Source organism: Xenopus tropicalis, chromosome 10 (genome assembly GCF_000004195.4).
Source record: "Xenopus tropicalis strain Nigerian chromosome 10, UCB_Xtro_10.0, whole genome shotgun sequence".
Lineage (NCBI taxonomy): Eukaryota > Metazoa > Chordata > Amphibia > Anura > Pipidae > Xenopus > Xenopus tropicalis.
Window position 1 is genome coordinate 42538206 of NC_030686.2, and position 23954 is coordinate 42562159.

The 23954-nt window shown below is 44.0% G+C and overlaps 1 protein-coding gene across 4 annotated transcripts in view; it reads left to right on the forward strand.

Annotated features, from left to right (window-relative positions):
- ergic3 (ERGIC and golgi 3) overlaps positions 1–21055 on the forward strand; it is a 44774-nt gene extending 23719 nt beyond the window's left edge. Inside the window, exons 1-14 of one of the 4 annotated variants that reach the window (XM_012971618.3) lie at positions 5541–5760; positions 8052–8122; positions 8635–8722; positions 9647–9766; positions 11508–11604; positions 12199–12364; positions 13283–13340; positions 15547–15561; positions 17855–17886; positions 18013–18109; positions 18804–18868; positions 19169–19305; positions 19657–19712; positions 20480–21055. In XM_012971618.3, the coding sequence (XP_012827072.2) occupies positions 5673–5760; positions 8052–8122; positions 8635–8722; positions 9647–9766; positions 11508–11604; positions 12199–12364; positions 13283–13340; positions 15547–15561; positions 17855–17886; positions 18013–18109; positions 18804–18868; positions 19169–19305; positions 19657–19712; positions 20480–20559 (1170 nt within the window). In that variant the 5' untranslated portion in view covers positions 5541–5672 and the 3' untranslated portion in view covers positions 20560–21055. 4 annotated transcript variants of the gene reach the window in all.
- Positions 21056–23954: the final 2899 nt, after the last annotated feature.

Consider the following 23954-nt stretch of genomic DNA (forward strand, 5'->3'; position numbering starts at 1 on the left):
GGCTCATTAATCAGTGCAGGCAAGAGGAACTACAGCCCTCAACCCCGATTCAACTACTCACAGCTCCCCCTCCCAGATTAGAGAGGCCATTAGAGAGAGCCACACACAGCAGCCCCCCTCCCTCCTCAGTAACCCCCCTCCCTCTCAGCAGCCCCCTTTTCCCCTCAGAAACCCCCCTCCCTCAGTAACCCCCCTTTTCTCAGCAGTCCCCCTTTCTCCTCAGTAACCCCCCCTTTTCTCAGCAGCCCCCTTTCTCCTAAGTAACCCCCCCTTTTCTCCTCAGCAGCCCCCCTTTCTCCTCAGCAGCCCCCCTTTCTCCTCAGAAACCCCTTCTCATTCCTCAGCAGCTCCCCTTTTTCCTTTAGAAACCCCCTCTCCCTCCTCAGTAACCCCCTTTTCTCAGCAGCCCCCATTTCTCCTTAATAACCCCCCTTGCTCCTCAGCAGCCTCCCTTGCTCCTCAGCAGCAACCCCCCTCCCTCCTCAGTAACTCCCTTTTTTTTAGCAGCCCCCCTTTCTCCTCAGCAGCCCCCCTTTCTCCTCAGCAACCCCCCTCCCTCCTCAGTAACCCCCTTTTTTTTAGCAGCCCCCCTTTCTCCTCAGCAGCCCCCCTTTCTCCTCGGCAACCCCCCTCCCTCCTCAGTAACCCCCTTTTCTCAGCAGTCCCCCTTTCTCCTCAGTAACCCCCTTTTCTCAGCAGTCCCCCTTTCTCCTCAGAAACCCCCTCCCTCCTCAGTAACCCCCATTTCTCCTCAGCAACCCCTTCTCATTCCTCAGTAACCCTCCTTTCTCCTCAGAAACCCCCCTCCATCCTCAGCAGCCCCCCTCCCTCCTCAGTAACTCCCTTTTTTTTAGCAGCCCCCCTTTCTCCTCGGCAACCCCCCTCCCTCCTCAGTAACCCCCTTTTCTCAGCAGTCCCCCTTTTCTCAGCAGTCCCCCTTTTCTCAGCAGTCCCCCTTTTCTCAGCAGTCCCCCTTTTCTCAGCAGTCCCCCTTTCTCCTCAGAAACCCCCTTTTCTCAGCAGTCCCCCTTTCTCCTCAGAAACCCCCTTTTCTCAGCAGTCCCCCTTTCTCCTCAGAAACCCCCTTTTCTCAGCAGTCCCCCTTTCTCCTCAGAAACCCCCTTTTCTCAGCAGTCCCCCTTTCTCCTCAGAAACCCCCTTTTCTCAGTCCCCCTTTTCTCAGCAGTCCCCCTTTTCTCAGCAGTCCCCCTTTTCTCAGCAGTCCCCCTTTTCTCAGCAGTCCCCCTTTTCTCAGCAGTCCCCCTTTTCTCAGCAGTCCCCCTTTCTCCTCAGTAACCCCCTTTTCTCAGCAGTCCCCCTTTCTCCTCAGAAACCCCCCTCCATCCTCAGCAGCCCCCCTCCCTCCTCAGCAACCCCTTCTCATTCCTCAGGAGGGAGGAGGAGAGGTGCACAGAGTGTCCCACACCCTCTCCCACTGCCTCCAAGCCTTCTGCATCTTCTCCAATATCATCATTTTCAATGACTCCACCAAATTTCTGATTGTTCTCAAAAAAAACTGAAAAATAATTTGAGTTTTACAAATACAACTCCCATGGGTTTATGTGTGGACTTGCTCAATTTGTTTATTCCAGTTCTCAAGTTTTTTGCGCATCTCAAAAATTTAAAAAATCTAAGTTTAGAGTTCAATTTTACCTTGGGGACTAATGTCTTGTGTATGTTTCCCCACCGGCAATAATGGGAATGGTTGGTGGGGAAACATAAGTGGTGCGTCTGAATTCTGTTCTGAATTAGCTCAAAGTTTCCTTGAGAGGCTACTTCTTCCCACTTGTGGGCATTTCCCCACCGGCAATTCTTATTACTATCAGTGGAGAAACATGTACAGGAGATTATTCGCCCACGTAGAGGAGATCCGTCGCAGGTGACTAATCACCTAGGGGCAGATTTACTAAAAGTAACATTTCTCATTTTTTATTTTTAAAACTTAAAATTTTCCACGAATGTCTGACATTTACTAAAAAGTCTGAACTGAAACTGTACACCCAGAAAAAAGTCGCAGAAAATTTATGAAACTGTGACTTTTTGGAATTGTCTCACCGAGACCTCTACCTTTTCAAATTGATGCACAAAAAAAATCACATAAGTTTCCTGCATCATTGTGCTCACTGGGGGGAGTCACACCTGACCCGGGCTGTTTGGGGTACTGGGAATGCCAGGACCCAGGCCCAGACTGGCATCTGTGGGTTCAGGCAAATGCCAGAGGGGCTGCTGTAAGGTGCCATAGTCACTCACTATTTATTGGGCTGGGGGGGGGGGGGCTGTTTGGGCCTCTGTGTACTTGGAATGCCAGGACCCAGGCCCAGACTGGCAGTCTGTGGGTTCAGGCAAATGCCAGAGGGGCTGCTGTAAGATGCCATAGTCACTCACTATTTATTGGGCTGGGGGGGCTCTTTGGGCCTCTGGGTACTTGGAATGCCAGGACCCAGGCCCAGACTGGCAATCTGTGGGTTCAGGCAAATGCCAGGGGGCTGCTGTAAGATGCCATAGTCACTCACTATTTATTGGGCTGGGGGGGCTGTTTGGGCCTCTGGGTACTGGGAATGCCAGGACCCAGGCCCAGACTGGCAATCTGTGGGTTCAGGCAAATGCCAGAGGGGCTGCTGTAAGATGCCATAGACAGTCACTATTTATTGGGCTGGGGGGGCTGTTTGGGCCTCTGGGTACTTGGAATTCCAGGACCCAGGCCCAGACTGGCAATCTGTGGGTTCAGGCAAATGCCAGAGGGGCTGCTGTAAGATGCCATAGACACTATTTATTGGGCTGGGGGGGCTGTTTGGGCCTCTGGGTACTGGGAATGCCAGGACCCAGGCCCAGACTGGCAATCTGTGGGTTCAGGCAAATGCCAGAGGGGCTGCTGTAAGATGCCATAGACAGTCACTATTTATTGGGCTGGGGGGGCTGTTTGGGCCTCTGGGTACTTGGAATGCCAGGGCCCAGGCCCAGACTGGCAATCTGTGGGTTCAGGCAAATGCCAGAGGGGCTGCTGTAAGATGCCATAGACAGTCACTATTTATTGGGCTGGGGGGGCTGTTTGGGCCTCTGGGTACTTGGAATGCCAGGACCCAGGCCCAGACTGGCAATCTGTGGGTTCAGGCAAATGCCAGAGGGGCTGCTGTAAGGTGCAATAGACAGTCACTATTTATTGGGCTGTTGGGGGGACTGTTTGGGCCTCCGTGCACTTAAAATGCCAGGGCCTATTTTGAAGCCCAGTATAAACTGCACACCAGCATCATCTTCTGTCCTGTAGCATACCTCCCAACTGTCCAGATTTTTTAACTTTCCCAGAAAGTTAAAAAGCCCCCCCCCCCTGCACAGAGAATACTCAACCCCCGCACTGAGATACAATTGTAACTAATAAGCTGAACAGGTCTCTTGGGGGAACTGAGACTTGCAGCTTAAAGGGCAATTTCATCTTCATTAGCAAAGCTGTAATACCACATAAAACAAGACCCCAAAACCCACAGAATTGTGTTCAAACTTTACATAACCTGCCAAATTTAGTAAAATGGGAGTGGCATTTAGGGGGTATGGTCAAAAACATTTTCACAGCATTTCTTTTTGTACCTCTTTCCATTTTTCAAATGTTGGGAGGTATGCAGTAGCGCTCCAGCTTAGTGTGAAGTAGATATCTGGTTGCTAGGGCCCAAATTACCCTAGCAACCAGACAATGGCTTAAATGAGAGACAGGATGAAAAGCAGAAGCATGAATAGTAAGATGAGTAATTAAAAATAACAATAAAACTGTATCCTTATTACTAATTTCCCTCCGTATCACCCCGTGCCATTGGTCCCAGCTATTCCCAACACAGCTCTCTGTGCTTGTCATACAGAATGCTATTTGGCTACTGAGCCTGTGTGCCAATGGGTGCAGAATTAGAGCCAGTCCTCAGGGAAAAGCACACTGCGCCAAAAGTTCCAAAACTTACACCGGTGCTGTCTGAATAGCAGTAGCCTCTTCCCCTGTCGCAACCTACTGATTCAGATCACTCAGGGTTTTTTCCCCTCTCAAATAAAAAAAAAATGGTATATTATTATAGTAATGTCATTTCAGAGCGACATAGCGGATTCATCTGTAAACTGCAGCTTATAAAGGGCACCTCTAATTAAATATCTGTTCCCCCCACTGGGGGTGCCGGGGTGCTGTTACTGCCCCAGCCTAAGGTTGTGGCCACTGTAAGATAATGAACAGGCTTGATATTAGTATTGCAGAGATTTGTTGAGATTAATGTGTATTTAGGCCACACATCCTATAATATCCTAGATCCCCAATGCAAATGGAACAACTTGGCTTTTTTTCCTGCACCTAAAGGGAATGAAATCTGCGGAATTTGTGTTTTCTGCTGCCTAAAACCCCAGGAGCAAGCTGTGTTTCAGCCAAACAGGGAAAGGAAAGCTACTCCATGCCTGCGGCTTGCAGTTTAGATAATAAGAATACCAGTGCATGATGGACATCCATTAATCTGTAAACAAAACAGTCACAATAAAGGGGTTGAATGGAGGGGGTTGTTTATACAAAGCTCAATATCTCTCTTATTTACAGAAGAGTAAGAAAATGTGAAATGGCTCAGGTTAATCATCAGGAAGTCAGCAACATTGAAAGGAAACACCAGACTGGCAGAGAATGCCAGCAATAAGAGGGCACAGGTGGGGGAGCAATAAAGCAGAACAGGGGTAAAGGGACTTGCCCCAGGGCACCTCAGCCTCATAAAACAGTGACAAACTGATTCAAGCAGTACAGTGGTGTAACTAGAGGTTACTGAGCCCCACAGTAAATTCAACTTAGGGCCCCTAAGTAGTGGCTTCATTATAGAGAAAGCAGACAGGGAGGGGAAGGCTGGAGAGGTTGACGTGGGCACCGGCCCCTGTAGAACATTCTTTTATGGGGGGGGGGGGGGGTAGAGAGTGATATTCTGAGACAATTTAAAATTGGTCTTCATTTTTTTTATTTGTAGTTTTTGTAGTTATTTCATTTTCAGTTCAGGAGCTCTCCAGTCTGGAACTTCAGCAGTTATTTGGTTGCTAGGGTCCACGTTACCTTAGCAGCCAGGGAGTGGTTTGGATGGGAAACCATTATATCTATAGGAGAGGGACTGAATAGAAAAGAAAGGCACACAAAGTAACAATAAGAATAAAACTGGAGCCTCACAGAGCAATAGTTTTTTGGTTGCCAGAGTCAGTGACCCCCCATCTAAAAACTGCAAAAAGTTATCAGAAGAAGGCAAATGATTCAAAAATGGTAGCAAATAAATAATGAAGACCAACTGAAAAGTTGCTTAGAATAGGTTACTCTCTCATATACTAAAAGTTAGCTTAAAGGTGAATTACCCCTTTGGGGCTTTACTTGCCCCTCTATTATGTTCCAGGGCTCCCTCTGTAGTTAGCCCCCTGAAGCAGTCACAGAGCCTGTCACAGCTTTGCTCCCCCCCTACAATAGTAGAAGCCTATAGGAGCTTAGGGGGCGTGGTCTGGTTTATGTATGAGTCGACATTCCAGTCACAGAGCGGCCAGGTTGAAATACCCGCCCCTTTCTCTGGCCGCTTCCTGCTCTCCCAATCACGTGATGCTGATGTCACACAGGATGAGTCCAGGCACAGGAAGCAGACGCTGCAGTGAGCCCAGCTAGTAGGTTTGTGTTCTCTGAGGGGCGGGGGAAGATGGAATCGCTGCACCGGCTCCGGCAGTTTGATGCCTATCCCAAAACCTTGGAGGATTTCAGGGTTAAAACATGCGGAGGGGCATTAGGTAAGCTGGGGGCATGTACAGGGGTTGCATGGGGCAAACCGCAGAGTGACAAGCTGTTTGTGGCCAAACTCAGCAGGGACACAGCTTGGGACCGGGAGAGGGCAGGACAGCATGATTTACAGAGGGAGGTTGGCAGTGGATCAGACAGGCGTCACTGGGCAGACAATAGGCTGCTACTCATTTAATGGCAGAGCTGAAAGCATTGGATTCACTGGGTAGAGAGGCTGGCACCACCTGTGTACAGGCTGGCATCACTGGGTAAAGAGGCTGGCACCACTTGTGTACGGACTGGCATCACTGGGTAAAGAGGCTGGCACCACCTGTGTACAGGCTGGCATCACTGGGTAAAGAGGCTGGCACCACCTGTGTACAGGCTGGCATCACTGGGTAAAGAGGCTGGCACCACTTGTGTACGGACTGGCATCACTAGGTAGAGAGGCTGGCACCACCTGTGTACATACTGGCATCACTGGGTAGAGAGGCTGCCACCACCTGTGTACAGGCTGGCATCACTGGGTAGAGAGGCTGGCACCACCTGTGTACAGGCTGGCATCACTGGGTAAAGAGGCTGGCACCACCTCTGTACAGACTGGCATCACTGGGTAGAGAGGCTGCCACCACCTGTGTACAGACTGGCATCACTGGGTAGAGAGGCTGCCACCACCTGTGTACAGACTGGCATCACTGGGCAGAGAGCTTCTTGCACCACCTGTGTACAGACTGGCATCACTGGGTAGAGAGATCCTTCACCACCTGTGTACAGACTGGCATCACTGGGTAGAGATTTTTGCACCACCTCTGTACAGACTGGCATAAATGGGCAGAGAGATCATTGCACCACCTCTGTACAGACTGGCATCACTGGGCAGAGAGATCATTGCACCACCTCTGTACAGACTGGCATCACTGGGCAGAGAGATCATTGCACCACCTCTGTACAGACTGGCATAAATGGGCAGAGAGATCATTGCACCACCTCTGTACAGACTGGCATCACTGGGCAGAGAGATTATTGCACCACCTCTGTACAGACTGGCATCACTGGGCAGAGAGATCATTGCACCACCTCTGTACAGACTGGCATCACTGGGCAGAGAGATCATTGCACCACCTCTGTAAAGACTGGCATCACTGGGCAGAGAGATCCTTGCACCCCCTGTGTACAGACTGGCATCACTGGGCAGAGAGATCCTTGCACCCCCTGTGTACAGACTGGCATCACTGGGCAGAGAGATCCTTGCACCCCCTGTGTACAGACTGGCATCACTGGGCAGAGTAATCCTTGCACCACCTGTGTACAGACTGGCATCACTGGGTAGAGAGATCCTTGCACCCCCTGTATACAGACTGGCATAACTGGGTAGAAAGGCTGGCACCACCTGTGTACAGACTGGCACCACTGGGTAGAGAGATCCATGCACCCCCTGTGTACAGACTGGCATCACTGGGTAGAAAGGCTGGCACCACCTGTGTACAGACTGGCATCACTGGGTAGAGAGATCCTTGCACCACCTGTGTACAGTCTGGCATCACTGGGTAGAGAGATCCTTGCACCACATGTGTACAGACTGGCATCACTGGGTAGAGAGGCTGGCACCAAATGTGGGGATATTTGTAAAGAATACTATAAACTAATATACTGATAGACTGGTACTACCATTATTCCAAGTCTTGATGGTATGGAGTCACTGGGTAGAGATAGCCTAGTGTACAGATTGGCACAGACTGGCATCACTAAGTAGAGTGGATGGTTTGATGTGTCTGGGCAGGGACGGCTTAGTGCCACATGATTCATAGATTGCCGCTAGTTATGGAGGGTCAGCCTAATAGACAGAGGCACTTAGTCATTACTGGGTAGGAAGAAGGCTGACTCCATAATGTGGGTACAGTGGGGTAGGCTGGCACCATGTGTGGTCACACATTACCACTGCAACCTGAGCAGTTTTGCAAAGATAAATGGGGGGAGGTGGTAGCGCCGGATGTTTAAAGCTGATAGAGTCCCCCAATCCACACAGACTCAAGGTTGGACCTACTAAATACTGACATAAAGGGGGTATAAGTCATTTATTTGTGTTTTCATTGGTATTAAATCAATTCACAGAGATATTTTTGTTAAACCTCCAGAGGGTGTGAATACTATAAATACTATACTATACTAATATATGTGTGTGTGTGTGTGTGTGTGTGTGTGTGTGTGTGTGTGTGTGTGTGTGTGTGTGTGTGTGTGTGTGTGTGTGTGTGTGTGTGTGTGTGTGAAGTTTCCTAATGCCTGTCCTGTTTTGTGTTTCTAGTTACAGTGATCAGTGGCCTTATCATGCTGATACTCTTCTTCTCAGAGCTCCAGTACTACCTCACGAAAGAAGTAAGAGCACCTTCTGTGGTTCCCTGTAGTTGTTGAGGTTAAAAAAGACACATATCCGGAAACTATTGTTTCCCCAATCCTGAGTGTCAGCTGTGATTTTTTTTTTTTTTTTGCAACAGGCACCCATTTAACAGCACAGCTGATTGCATAACCCCTGACAGATATAGATATATATAAAATACTGTATTTAAACAAAAGGAATAGATTATTAATTGTTTGCATAAGTGAGCATGAAATCACATGATTGTGAGTTTAAAATAAATACATGATATGACTAAGGGTGAAGACACACAGAGCTACTAGTAGCAGCTACTTGTCGTGGCTACAGAAACAGACAATTCTGATCATTTACTGATAACTGTCTCTACGTGTGTTTTAGCAGAGGCAATTCTCAGTATTGTCTATAGCAGAGTATTTTCTGTCTAGTAGCCATGACAAAGTAGCTGCTACTAGTCCCTCAGTGTGTCTTCAGCCTTACTGCAAATTGTGCTAACATGTTTATCTTTTTCCAGATCTACCCAGAATTGTTTGTAGATAAATCAAGAGGAGATAAACTAAAGATCAATATTGATGTTATCTTCCCACACATGCCTTGTGCTTGTAAGTACACAGAGGGAGCTCCACTATAGTCATTTTGGGGGATGCCAGAATCGTGCAAATGGAGGAGATGTTTGATTCAGGGAATAACCATTTAAATGCCACTGACCATGGAATCTGTGGTGCCGTTAGTACAGTACCATCATGTAGAGTGAATAAACTGATAGCATTTTCTCCCATGATTGAGAAATGCGAATTAAGGTTTATGTGCCCCTATCCCTGCAAAATATGGAGCTAAGTATATTCAGGTAGTAGTGGCTTCCCACTCATTTATATTAACCAGGGCCCTGGCACACTGATGTGTAATGAAAGCCAACCTAATCCCAGCTTTCCACTTATTCCAGATAAATAATGACAGCCATGAAGTTATGGTGTAATGCAGGGGGTCTCCAACCTTTCTTACTCATGAGCCACAGTCAAATGTAAAAAGACTTGGAGAGCAACACAAGCACCATAAAAGTTCATGGAGGAGCCAAATAAGGGCTGTGATTGGCTATTAGGCAGCCTCTATGCACACTATCAGCTTACAGGAGCTTTATTTGGTAGGAAATCTTGTTTTTATTCAACCAAAACTTGCCCCCAAGTCAGGAATTTAAAAATAACTCCATGGTTTGGGGGCACTGAGAGCAACACCCAAGGGGTTGGTGAGCAACATGTTGCCCCGAGCCACTGGTTGGGGATCACTGGTGTAAAGCAACCAAACATGAGCTGACAAGCCTGCCGCAATGCTCTGCAGTGGGCCCTCAGGTACAGGGGAACGGGTCCCCTTTTAGGAATGTGGATGATATGTTGGGAATGGGCTGTTTACTTCTTTAATGAGAGGCATTTTGAGGCAAGTCCTGCTCTCTTGTTGCTGCATTTTCCCTCAAATGCGTCACAATAGAACTAGCAGATATAAGGTTATTTCTCATTCTTATTTGCTGACAGATTTGAGCATAGATGCAATGGATGTTGCTGGGGAGCAGCAGCTCGACGTGGAGCACAATCTGTTCAAACAGCGCCTGGATAAAGACAAAAAGCCAGTTACGTCGGAGGCAGACAGACATGGTATGGATGGTGATTTATTGCAGAAATGGGAATTTCCTGATTTCCAGTGTAGTCTGGGTTACTACTACAGGTATGGGACCTGTTATCCAGAATGCTTGGGACCTGGTGTTTTCCGGATAAGGGATTTTTTTGTAATTTGGATCTCCATGCCTTAAGTCTGCTAAAAATCATTTAAATATTGAATAAACCCAATAGTAGTGTTTTACCTCCAATAAGGGGTAATTACCCGTATTTTTCGCCCCAAAAAGTCGCTCCGGAATATAAGACGCACCCATTTTTAAAGGAGGAAAATCTAGAAAAAAAAGATTCTGAAGCAAATACTGTAGTAAAATATTTTATATCAACTGTATAAAGTTAATTGTCTCTGGACTCGCACATAATGAGGCTTCCCCCAGGCCCCCCCCCCAAGTATCCTTCAGCTTCCCCCAGGGCCCCCCCAAGTATCCTTCAGCTTCCCCCAGGGCCCCCCCAAGTATCCTTCAGCTTCCCCCTGGGCCCCCCCAAGTATCCTTCAGCGTCCCCCAGGGCCTCCAAGCATCCTCCAGCACCCCCACGGCACCCACAGCATACTTCAGAATCCCCCCCCCCCGGGCCCCCAAGCACCTTCCATTTCCCCCCAGCGGCCTCCGGCTCCTGTGATGTCTTCCTCTCTGTGCCGCGGCTTCTGTGCTTTTATAAGGTTGCGCCCTGTGCGTGTGACGTCAGTACGCACGGGCGCAACCTTATAAAAGCGAGTATGCGGCAGAGAGCCGCGGCATATACAGGAAGGAGCATTCGCCGTATAAGACGCACAAACTTTTTCCCCCAAGTTTTGGGGAGGAAAAAGTGCGTCTTATACGGCGAAAAATACGGTATATCTTAGTTGGGATCAAGTACAGGTACTGTTTTATTATTACAGAGAAAAGGGAATCATTTAACCATTAAATAAACCCAATAGGGCTGTTCTGCCCCCAATAAGGGGTAATTATATCTTAGTTGGGATCAAGTACAGGTACTGTTTTATTATTACAGAGAAAAGGAAATCATTTAACCATTAAATAAACCCAATAGGGCTGTTCTGCCCCCAATAAGGGGTAATTATATCTTAGTTGGGATCAAGTACAGGTACTGTTTTATTATTACAGAGAAAAGGAAATCATTTAACCATTAAATAAACCCAATAGGGCTGTTCTGCCCCCAATAAGGGGTAATTATATCTTAGTTGGGATCAAGTACAGGTACTGTTTTATTATTACAGAGAAAAGGGAATCATTTAACCATTAAATAAACCCAATAGGGCTGTTCTGCCCCAATAAGGGGTAATTATATCTTAGTTGGGATCAAGTACAGGTACTGTTTTATTATTACAGAGAAAAAGGAATCATTTAACCATTAAATAAACCCAATAGGACTGTTCTGCCCCCAATAAGGGGTAATTATATCTTAGTTGGGATCAAGTACAGGTACTGTTTTATTATTATGAAGAAAAAGAAAATAATTTTCAAGAATTAGAATTATTTATTAATAATGGAGTCTATGGGAGATGGCCTTTCCGTAATTCGGAACTTTCTGAAAACCGGGTTTCTCAATAACGGATCTCATACCTGTGCTACTCATTCTCTTAATCCAAGACTAGGAAGTAAAATTGGAAGTTGTCTTGTCCTTTTGCATCCCCTAGCCCCTGCTGAAAGTGAGAAGAGAATTGGGGCATGTTGGCATTTCAATAAAGTAAAGTTCTTTTACCTTTCTCTTGCTCTTACAGAACTAGGTAAATCGGAAGAACATGTCGTATTTGATCCAAAAAGCTTAGACCCCAATCGTTGTGAAAGTTGCTACGGAGCTGAAACCGATGACTTCAGGTAATTGCCCAGAATACATTTGTTTTCCATTTCCAACAAGCATCAGTTTTAGGTGGTTCACCTTTAAGTTAACTATTAGTATGTTACAGAATGCCCTATTCCTAGCAACTTTGCAATTGGTTTTCATTATTTTTTTTTATAGTGTCTTAATTATTTACCTTTCTCTTCAGCCTCTTCCCAGCTTTCAGATGGGGGTCACTGACCCCAGCAGCCAAAAACTATTGCTCTGAGGCAATTTTATTATTATTGTTACTTTTTATTACTTTCTCTTTCTATGCAGCCCCTCTACGAATCATATTCCCATCTCTCGTTTAAACCACTGGTTGCTAGGGTAAATAAGACCCTAGCAACCAGATAGCTGCTAAAATACCAGACGGAGAGCTGCTGAACAAAAAGCTTAAATAACTGAAAAAAACGTTAAAAATGAAGACCAATTGCAAATTGTCTCAGAATATCAATGCCTACATCATATTAATGTAAAGGTGAACTTCTAGAACAGTAACCATACACAGTAAAAAAAAAAATAAAATAAAATAATGCTTTGGTACAAACTTTGGGGAATTAGTTTTTAATTTGAAATATCCTCCTCTGCAGCTGCTGTAACACTTGTGATGATGTGCGGGAAGCTTACCGGAGGAGAGGCTGGGCATTTAAGACCCCAGATTCCATAGAACAGTGTAAAAGAGAGGGCTTTAGCCAGAAGATGCAGGAACAGAAGAACGAAGGGTGCCAAGTCTATGGATTTCTTGAAGTCAACAAGGTAATGTTCTGCTTCTTTATACAGGATCACCAGAGGTCTAACATCCCAGCTTTATAAGGCTATGCTATGACATAGAATGTGATATTCTGAGACAATTTGCAATTGGTCTTCATTTCTTATTTGTGGTTTTGAATTATTTTGTTGAGCAGCTCTCCAGTCTGGTATTTTAGCCCTTATTTGGGGTCAGTGACCCTCACTGGAAGGAGGCAGATAAGGAAGGCAAATAAAATAGCAAATAATAAATGAAGACCAATTTAAAAGTGGCTATGAATTGGCCATTCTATAACATAGTAAAAGTTAACTTACAGGTAAACAACCCATTTAATTGTAGATCAGCTCTGTACAAAAACAAACAATTAGTTGCCAGAACCTCAAGAATAACCTACAAAAAAGCCTTGTTCACTGTGCATTACAGGCCATAGTAGCACATACAGTGCAATGCTAGTTCTACATCAAGCTAGTTCTATATTTGCCCCATACCTCTGTGATAGAGCTTGCTTGGAGACCTATAGCTTAAAAATTGCCAAGTAATGCTTTGTTTGGGCTTCTTTAGTAGCCCAAGTTGACAGCCACAGAACAAGTACATACAGTGCAGCATACTGAGCACGTGCAGTGTCACTGGCACACAAAAGGTGCCCTAACAATATCCAAGGTGGTGAGTTTCTGTGGGCAACTGTACCTATACTGTTATAGGGCTGCTAATCCTTTCTGCTGATACAGTAGCTCAGTATATAGGGTACAGTATATCTAGCCTTATCCATGTTTATGGTAGCCAGAATCAATTTAAGAAGCCTTTTTTCACTGTTGAACTGGTCACACATTGATGTGTTAGGGTCTTTGTATTGCCCTAAACTTGCCTTCTTTTCCCTTGATAAACTGTAAACTATACTGAAGCATCTGTTGTTATCCTTCATACAGGTGGCTGGGAACTTTCACTTTGCCCCCGGAAAAAGTTTCCAGCAATCTCACGTCCATGGTAAGTAGCTTTGTGCACGCAGCACTTTGTGTATAGGAAAGGTACTGCCAATGTGTCCATTGGGTGGCTTTGTCTGTGAAATCTATGTCCACTATCTGTGTGAGTGTGTCGGTTATTGAGAGCTGCACATCCTCTCTAGTAGTAGTGACCCAGTATTTGTGTCCATTTTCCTGTAGCAGCTTATATATAGGGCATAGTTGTGCAGTAGTGGTGAGGGGGCCAGTTTAGCGCCTCTGTGGCGGGATATAGGTGGATGGCTGCCCAAACTCTGCCTTTCCTGCCTCTTTTAGTGGTGTCAGAGATGGGCAGGTCAGATGTGGGTATATAAATGATGATGGGGGCGAAGCGTGTCCGGTTCAGAGTGGGCAGGTTAAGGTGGGGGCAGGTCAGCTTGTTGCCAACCTGCACATTATTACTGTGCCATTTCACGTTGGACAAGTTTGCATTGGGTAAAACACACTATCTGAAGGGTTAAAGGGGAAATAGACATTCATTCTCTGCACATATGCATTTTAGCTCATGGGTAGAGACATCGTGTACTCACAGAGGCATATCTAGACTCCAGTAACAGCACGCTTCATGCTATTAGATATTGGGATAAAAGCAAATAATCAGAGACAGAATGAACACTCTATTTGTACTTTACTATATAAGCAATAAAACCTCTCATATCTCCCAGGGCCAGCTGCCCAATTAATTTAAAGTCAATCCTTCTATAAGAATCCTGCCTGCTGTTTGTTCGTTTGTGGTCTTTGTTTCAAACGATTAACGCTGCAGGTACTTACATACGGTTTCACATTGTAGCCACACAACAGCACTATATTACCCCTTCTATACTTTCCTATATTGTCTCTTTTTAGGTAACTGCCAAACAGTGACATTGTAGCAAGGCAGAATTCTCATAGGAGCATTCACTTGCCCACTTTGGAAAGCTAGCGGCCACAAATGTCCATGTTATGTAAGGTGGACTCATTCTTAAGGGGGTGGTTCACGATTGCTTTTAGTATGTTATCAAATGGCCTATTTTTAGCAATTTTTCAATTTGTCTTCATTGTTTATTATTTACAGTTTAATTACTTAACTTCCTCTTCTGACTCTTTACAGCTTTCAAACAGGGGTCACTGACCCCAGCAGGCAAACACCCTGCATTTTTATTGTTACCTTTTATTTCGCTTATCTTTCTATTGAGGCCTCTCCTCTTCATATTCCTGTCTCCCTTTCAAACTACTGCCTGGTTGCTAGGTTAAATTGGACCCTAGCAACCAGATAGCTGCTGAAATTCCAAAATGGAGAGCCATTGAGCAAAAACATACCTTTCTCCCTGCATGCAAATTTATTTTGTTTCTCTGTTACAAGCCGCTGAACTGCATCTCCTTTACTGACTTCCTGGAACTGCTTCTGTTCCAATTAAAATCAATCGGGCGTGGGCAGAGAGAGAGAAGGAGGGCTCAGATAGCAAAGCAGGGCGGAGCTTCATGCTAGACAAGGAAGTCCGTAAAAGAGATGCAGTTCAGCTGCTTGTAATAGAGAAACCAAATAAATCTGGATGCAGGGAGAAAGGTATGTTATTCTGGGGGCCATACAGAGTAATTTTAGAGATTGTTTTCTTCTTTTCTGATTTCTGCCTGCTCCTTGGGGCCATGTTCGCGTGCCTTGTACACAAGCGCTTCCTCTCTGGAACATCATGGTTCAGAATATTTCTGCTCAGTTTATATATAGTTGACAGTCTGGGAGCCATAACAATGCCATATCTCTCCTGTGTGCCTCAGTTGAACAGCCTTGCATGAGAAATTCACTGTCTAAAAGTATCTGTTCAACTCAATGGATAACTGTAAAGGCCCACAGCTGCTGCAGAACCTCTTCAGCTTGGGCTAGCAGTCACCGGTCTAGGTGAATCTGTGTAGCGTGCCGAGGGCTGAATGGCCTATATCACACCTGCCCAAGCTGCAGTCCTTCTGCTGTTGAATTAGTGCTCTCAGAGGCTGCTGGGAATTGGGTCCATCTTGACATTCCCAACCCATATGCTTACAATTGCAAGATTTCCTTGTGCGTCTGACCAAACTTTCCAGGTGCCCAAGGGCCAGAAGTTAGGAGCACTGCTTTGCCTCGGAACATTAAAATGGCTTATGGCAGCTTCTGTTCTCATTAATTAAGACCTTGTCTCTGTCTGTTTTTCTCCTTGCCTCATTCTCCTCCTCCTGCGCAGTGCATGCAGTCGAGAGTAAGTGAAATCCTGTGCTTTTTGTTTTCCTACCATAGCAGTTTTTTTGCCTCCTCATATGTGTTGAAAATGTTTAAAGGGAAGAGGATCACCAAAACTAAAATGAGCTTGAGCCCAGATTGATATTCTCTATCAGGCCCAGACTGGCAATCTGTGGGTTCTGGCAAATACCAGAGGGGCTGCTGTAAGATGCCATAGACAGTCACTATTTATTGGGCTGGGGGGCTGTTTGGGCCTCTGGGTACTTGGAATGCCAGGACCCAGGCCCAGACTGGCAATCTGTGGGTTCTGGCAAATACCAGAGGGGCTGCTGTAAGGTGCCATAGACAGTCACTATTTATTGGGCTGGGGGGGGGGGCTGTTTGGGCCTCTGGGTACTTGGAATGCCAGGACCCAGGCCCAGACTGGCAATCTGTGGGTTCTGGCAAATACCAGAGGGGCTGCTGTAAGGTGCCATAGACAGTCACTATTTATTGGGCTGGGGGGGCTGTTTGGGCCTCTGGGTACTTGGAATGCCAGGACCCAGGCCCAGACTGGCAATCTGTGGGTTCAGGCAAATGCCAGAGGGGCTGCTGTAAGGTGCCATAGACACTCACTATTTATTGGGCTGGGGGGGGGTAGTTTGGGCAAAATAAACACATTAGATTCAATAAACTTTTATCAATAAAGGCAAAATACACCTAAATATTGGGAGTGCCCTACACAATGTACCCCATTCTATCCAGAAAGCTCCCGTCTCCCATAGACTCTATTTTAATCAATTCATGTTTTTAAAAATGATTTTCTTTTTCTCAGTAATATATCAGTACATTGTACTTGATCCCAACTAAGCTACAATTAATCCTTATTGGGGGCAAAACAGACCTATTGGGTTTATTTAATGTTTAAATGATTATTTAGTAGACTTAAGATATTGAGAAATAACTGAAAGACTCCTTATTCGGAAAACCCCAGGTCCCAAGCATTCTGGATAACGGATCCCATACTGTGCCTCTTTCTTTTAAACAGTCAGTGAATCTGTAGTAAATTAGATGCTTGCTTTCATCATTCTAACTGTGCTGGACCAGTAGAAGCTAACTGCTGATTGGCTGCTGTGTGTTGCTGCCCTGGGTTAAACTTTGCACCATGTTGCTGCTTACACCTATAAATGTTTGTGTAACATTAGTACCGGGCCGTCCAAGTTGCTCCCCATTATTTGCTGTAAGAACTACATGTCCCAGCAGCCCCTGATGGTCTTCAGCTGTCCGGGGATACTAGGAAATTAAACAATACAGGTTAAACATCTCTGCTGTAGTCTTCTGTCCAATTGCCTGGCTTTGCTCACTCCTTAACCTTTTTTCTACCTGCCTGATAAGTATGGTGAAATCTTGGCCACCTCTCCCCCATTTCAAGAGGTTTACCTTTAAACTAACTTTCATTATGATGTAGAGAGTGCCACTTTGAGACAATTTGCAATTGGTCTTCATTTTTTTTATCTGTGGTTTTTGACTTAATCAGCTTTTTGTTCAGCAGTTTAGAATTTCTGGAGGTATCTGGTTGCTAGAGTCCAATTTAACCTAGCAACCGGCTAGAGACACATGCAAATGAATAGAGGAGGGTCTAAATAGAAAGATAAAAAGTAACAACAATAAAAATAAAATTGTGAACTAGTGACCCCTATTTGAAAGCTGAAAAAATATAACAAAAAATGAAGACCAACTGAAAAGTTTCTCAGAATGGGCCATTCTATATAACATATTAAAAGGCAATATCCAGGCTGTGTTATCCACCGAGGAGCGACTGTGTGTTTTATTTATAAGATGGTAATCTTGATTCTAGATATACTTGGCCAACAGTGACCGCCCCAGATTTTGAACTAATAAATACTGGCATCAAAGAGACTCAAGCTGGCCATACACACACCAGTATTATCGTACAAAATGAGGTTTCATGTATGGCAGATTGACAAGGCAACTGAAATTGCAAAAGCCTTGGTTATCGGTCAATTGGGTGGGGCAGATTCTGATTGGGCGTCCGAGCAAAGACATGCGTTTAGGGCTGAATTGTAACATGGGGTAGAATTCCTATTGTTTCTACCTCCATATCTGACAATTCAGCCCTGAATGTTAGTGGAGAGAACGAATGACCAGTGGTCGCAGGAAAGATTGTAATTGTAACGTGTATGGCCACCTTTAAAGGGACTTACATAGGATGTGGATGTGCAAATGGCATATTTTACCTTTAAAGCCCCATTTATGCAGTGTGATAATGTGAATACAAAATCCTAACCTAAACCCTTTCTTTCTCTTTATAGTACATGACCTTCAGAGCTTTGGGCTTGACAATGTGAGTATAGATATACCCAACCTCTTAGGCTCTTAATCTGTGTATGGAAGATGAATATATTGCGCATAGTCCGACTGTCATTTTTATCCCGAGGGATTATATTAATGTGACCTCTTGTTGTTTCAGATAAATATGACGCATGAAATCAGGCATCTCTCATTTGGAAGGGATTATCCCGGTCTTGTAAACCCTCTGGATGGGTCCAGCGTAGCAGCAATGCAATGTAAATACAATCCTATTAATGATCCCCAAATCCCCAGTTGACGTCTGTAGGCTCAACCTTCTCTATATAGTAACTGCTTCCTGGTATATTTGTATTAAAACTGGAATTTTTAGCTGCTATCTGGTTGCTGGGGTCCAGATAACCCTAGCAACCAGATAGTGGTTTGAACGAGAAACTGGAATACGAATCGGAGAGGGCGTGAATGGAAAGATAAGTAATAAAGAAAGTAACAATAACATTGTAGCCTCAAACAGCAATAGGTTTTTTTTTTTGTCTGCTGGGGTCACTGAGGGGGGAAAGCTGGAAAGTGTCAGAAAAGGAAAGCAAATAAGTGAAAACCAATTGAAAAGCTGCTAAGAAATGTGCATTTTATAACATACAAACCACATAGGGCTGTAACGGCAACCTAAAATATCATATTAATCTTTAGTTCCCCTTTATGTTTACTTTGAGCACTGAAAATGGGTTTTCTATATTATTATAGGGCCTAGCATAGCAAGGGAATGTGTGCTATAGCCACTGAGCAATTGCACTGGTGTCCTAGGTTCAATACCAGTCAGGGCACTGATTGCCTAAAATAAGCAAACTGGCCCTTGCTATATAATGCATGTTGTGTAAACACGGCCTATTCCATAACCTTTCCTATAGGGGACAATGTCCTGACTTATGTCTTTCTCAAACCTCTTGCCTACAGCCTCTATGATGTTCCAGTACTTTGTGAAAATTGTGCCGACCGTTTATGTTAAAGTCGATGGAGAGGTAAGTGCCATTGTTTGTGGTGGAGTCAGTGATAAAAATAACACAACATGCATAATTAGACATTCCTTGTCTAACTTGCTTATCCAGGAGCCTTGCAGTACAGGGTTTGAATATATCTTCAACTGTCTATTACCCCTCCCTTGCATTTTTATTCTGCTCTTTCTAGACTGCAGCTATAATTGCTATTTGGCTGTTGGGGTCACTGACCCTGGCAACACAAACACAGTAATCACAAACATTAATTTTAAGCTAAGCTTTTCAGTTTCATAAAGGGGCAAATTTCTTCTTTTGTTTTTGCAGGTTCTACGGACCAATCAGTTTTCAGTTACCAGACATGAGAAGATGACTAACGGACTAATAGGGGATCAGGGTCTACCTGGGGTTTTTGTCCTCTATGAGCTCTCACCGATGATGGTAAAACTCACGGAGAAGCACAGGTGAGTCCTATTATAGACGCACATATATTATAACACACAGGGGCCTCTCCTGCTTCCATGTAAGCTCTTTTGGGCAGGGCTCTCTTCACCTCTTGTATCGGTTATTGATTGCTTTATATGTTACTCCTTGTAGATTGTAAGCTCTTTTGGGCAGGGCCCTCTTCAACTCTTGTATTGGTTATTGATTGCTTTATATGTTACTCTGTATGTCCAGTGTATGAAACCCACTTATTGTACAGCGCTGCGGGATATGTTGGCGCTTTATAAATAAGTGTTAAAAATAATAATCCTAGCCTGAGCTGTGACATAATGGCATTTGTAATTGTATTTCTGTTTCATTTGTTCTACTAGGTCGTTTACGCATTTCTTAACTGGAGTATGTGCTATTATAGGAGGCGTGTTTACAGGTAAATATTATGTGTGTGGCTCTGCTTGATCTCATTTAGAGGTTAATAAAGAAGCTCTGATAACACTGTTATAATTTAATTTGGCTTACGATATTATTATATGATTGCAAATTAAAAAAAAATGGGGAGGGGTTGGAATAAATACAGTGTATATATCACATTTACTCTATTTAATAGGGCTCATTATCCACTTCATAGTGTGCATAGTACACAGAGTTGCCATTTTATTTCTCTCCTTTTGGACGTTCGCTATTCCCATGACCAGTACAAAATGTATTATAGCTTATGAATAGACAAGCAATTTGGCAGCTCACACTCCTATGTACAGATAACGACCTGTCCCATACTGTGTACTCATAGGTCATTGTTTTGGTTTTTATTACCAGGATATATTATTCTCTTAATGGAATGAAAAGGCTCTGACCCTTGAAACAAGAAGCATTGATTAATAAGGGAACCTGTTGATGCAATAGGTGAATTATAGGGGTTGTTCACCCATAAATTAGCTTTTAATATCGTAGTAGTATTAGTTGATATCTATTTTTTACTATTTGTGGTTTTTGAATTTTTTTAGCTTTTTGTTCGCAACGCTCAAGTTTGGAATTTCACCAGCTATCTGGTTGCTAGAGTCCAAATGACCCTAGCAACCAGAACATTGAATGCTTCTGATGCAGTATGGGCAGCAAATTCCTTCTCTGCGTACTGATACTGACTGATACTGACACTTCTAGAATAAAATGAAAGTAAAATTGTTTGTATGCCTACAGTTGCAGGTCTCATCGACTCCCTAGTTTATTATTCCACGCGTGCCATCCAAAAGAAAATTGAGCTGGGAAAAGCCACATAATGGAAGAAAAATTGGATCTTCAAGTGGGAGAGAGACTGCTTACTCTGCATGGGTTCTCTGTGGAAATTGGGAACGGGGATATTCAAAATTTCAGGGATGAATGTGTGTGTGCGGTGGTCCGCAGGCTGGTAGCCCCTTTGTGAACAGAGATGGTACCCTCAGCCTGGAAACTGAGAAACGCCTGGGAGGAACCTTTGGCGCCTATGTGCGTATATTGTGCCACTGTCCTTTTGGAAATATTGAGCAGCCACGTCCTCCAAGTTACGTCTACGTCGTTTACATTCCCCATCAGGTATGGGAGCTGGCAAATATAAAGTGGGGGGGGGGGAGCAGGGCACCATAATTATAAGAAGCTTCCAACTTATGCAGTTTTGCTTCATGCCCATAATGCCTTGGGACATTCACCAACACCAGGGAGTGAGTTCCTGCCGCACCAAGATGGAGGATGTGGAACTCATGCCTAGGAGGACATTCAGACCTTCCAGTAATGGACATCTGAGCACATTCGAAGGAGGTACCCAAACGCCAGGCCCAAACACGCACATTGTTTATTATTGGGAACACTTCTGAGGAAGAGGTTATTCTTTAATCAGGGCTGTCGGAGTGAAATTAAACAAAAAAATGAACCTTTCGGTTACCATACGATCTTGCTGCCATTGGTGGGGATATGCAGTAATATGTTCTTATTGTAAGAAATAATAAATTATTTTGCTGCTCTACAGACATAGAGTACGTGTTCAGAACTACCATTCCCAGCCTTGGCCATGTCAGCCTTCAGCAGTTGGTACGATCTTGCAACATCTGGCCAGCGAGAAAATGGACATGCCTACAATTGCTGCCAGTCACAGATAGGAGTAGCTACATCTTGTTTAATTTTTCTGGGTCTGATCCACCCACTTTTAGCATATAGGTCCTATGGTTATTGTGCCTTGTACTCCATAAAACCCCATGGTACAAAAGCTGCAAGCAATATTCATGTACCCCCATAATTATTAGGGCTGATCGCCCCATTTTGTAAAATATAGAACTTTATTTAATCGTATGCACTTGGTGTAAGGTTGGTTGCACACAAGACAAACCCAATGCAATAGCAAATACAGGTATGGAATCTGTTATCTGGAAAGCCATTATCCAGAAAGTTCCAATTTATGTGAAAGCCATCTCCCCATAGAATTATTTGCTTATAATGGAGTCTACTTTTTGAATGTTATTTCCTTTTTCTTTATAAAAATTAAAACAGTAGCTTGTACTTGATCCCAACTAAGCTGCATGGATCAATATAGATGGCAAAACAATCCTGTTGGGTTTATTTAACGTTTCAATGATTTTTATCAAACTTTGGTGATCCAAATTACAGAAAGATCCCTTATCAGGAAACCCCAGGTCCTGAGCATTCTGGATAGTATATCTTATACCTGTACATTACGTTTATGCCAATGTGCTTTGTATCCCATTTAAAGATGAACCAATGGTATAGAACTAGAGTTGCTGTACCCTGACTGGGTACGTTTTGACTTAGCACACTTAGTTGCGGTATATAGGTACTTAGCATGATTTTAATGTAAGTCCATCAAAACTAGCTTTACCCATCATGGTCTTGCCTAAAGCAGAGATGGACCTCAATAAAACTGGTCCTAAAAAGCAAAACTTTTAAGAACCAAAAAAATACAATTTGATTGGTTGCTACAGGTAACTTTTCTGGTGAGTAAATGAGTCCTAGAATGACTTCCATACTTTCCAGAAGGTGCTCTCTAATGGGGCTCATTTATCAACATTGGGCATATTTGTCCCTGAGCAACCAATCACATTTTTCCTTTAATCGGTCTACCTGCAACTGACTAGAAAAATAAACCAATCACCGATTGTTTGCTACATGTAACCATCCAGGTAGATATTTGCCCAGTGTAGATAAATCACCCCCATATTATAAAATATCAACATTTCTCATTCATGCATTAACTGGATGCTGTGGTATGTGGCAACTTTGTTATGAGATGTGTGACCTGGTTAACATTTTTTTTTGTTCAACGTCATGTATGTATTTATATTTATGTGCCCAGTGCTGTACATTTAATACAATAATAGAATGGGATCAATTGAGTAAAAATAAATACAGAAATACATTTAGGTTGTGAGGAGTAGTTCACCTTTAAATATTCTGAGACCATTTGCAACTGGTCTTCACTTTGGTGAATGATTTAGGGTTTTTTGTTCAGTGGCTCTCCAGTTTAGAATTTCAGCAGCTATCTGGTTGCTAGGGCCTGGTTCTCCCTAGTAGCCAGGCAATGGTGGGAATAAGAGCATGGAAGATAACTATATGAAGCACTGAATAGAAAGTATAAAAGTGCCGGGGTCCCCCATTTGAAAAGCTGGAATGGCCAAGAGTCAGGAGCATAAATAAAGAGCTTACTCTCTCAGGGACTGCAAAGGCTAATATAATCTGGTATTGTGGGGGTAGGGTTATAGATGCAAGAAATAAGGATCCTTTTTTTTTTTTTTTTTTTTTTTTTTTGTTTAAATTGAAATATGGCTCAAGACTCCAACATATTCTAAAACTGCCCATGCAGATACTGATGAAATGGAGAAAAAAAAAATAATCTCTGTACTAATATGCTGGCCAGGCAATCCCCACTGATATCTGTATACTATGGATAGTCAGGCTGTTAGAATGGAACAAAACAAAGGTGGCTGCGTTGTGTGACATACATACAGTGTCTGTCCGTTCAGCCCACAGGCCAGTTGGTCAGATACCATATAAAGGATCAGCCGTTGTATGGCCACCTTAAGATAATGCTAGACATACCACCTTCACCTGGTTGCCTGCAGCAATGGGTAGCAGTACCACTTGAATCCTCAGATGCATTTAGAGCACATTAGGGATGTGACTTGGGTAGAACAGGGGTGTGGCTGGGGCAGAGAGAAACATGGCCAAGATCTGGAGGCCTCTGGGTTAGAGTCCAGAGCTATGGAATAAGTACATAAATCCTTCAACTCCGACTTCTCTGTTTATGGTACCTCTGACTCCAGGCACCCAAAATTGCTTCCGACTCCACAAATCCAACTCAACAGCCGTGGCAGGGCAATAGAGTCTGTATATAAATCCAGCTTATCAGTGTATAGTAACTCTGGCATCAGGTAATCAAATTTGTTTCCACACCACAGCCCTGTTTAAGTCCCTGCAATGAACATTTACAATAATATAGATAACCGCAATTGGATAAATCACAAGCAACAGTGAAAAAGGATAGAAGCTTACAAATATGAACAGCAGGCCATAGAGAAATAATGTAGTGCCCTATATTTATTCTATTCACTCAAACCCCCACCCACTTGCCTGCCCACTCAGATTTTTTTGTTTTGAAAAGCAAAAATAAGATTTAACTACAGAAAAATTG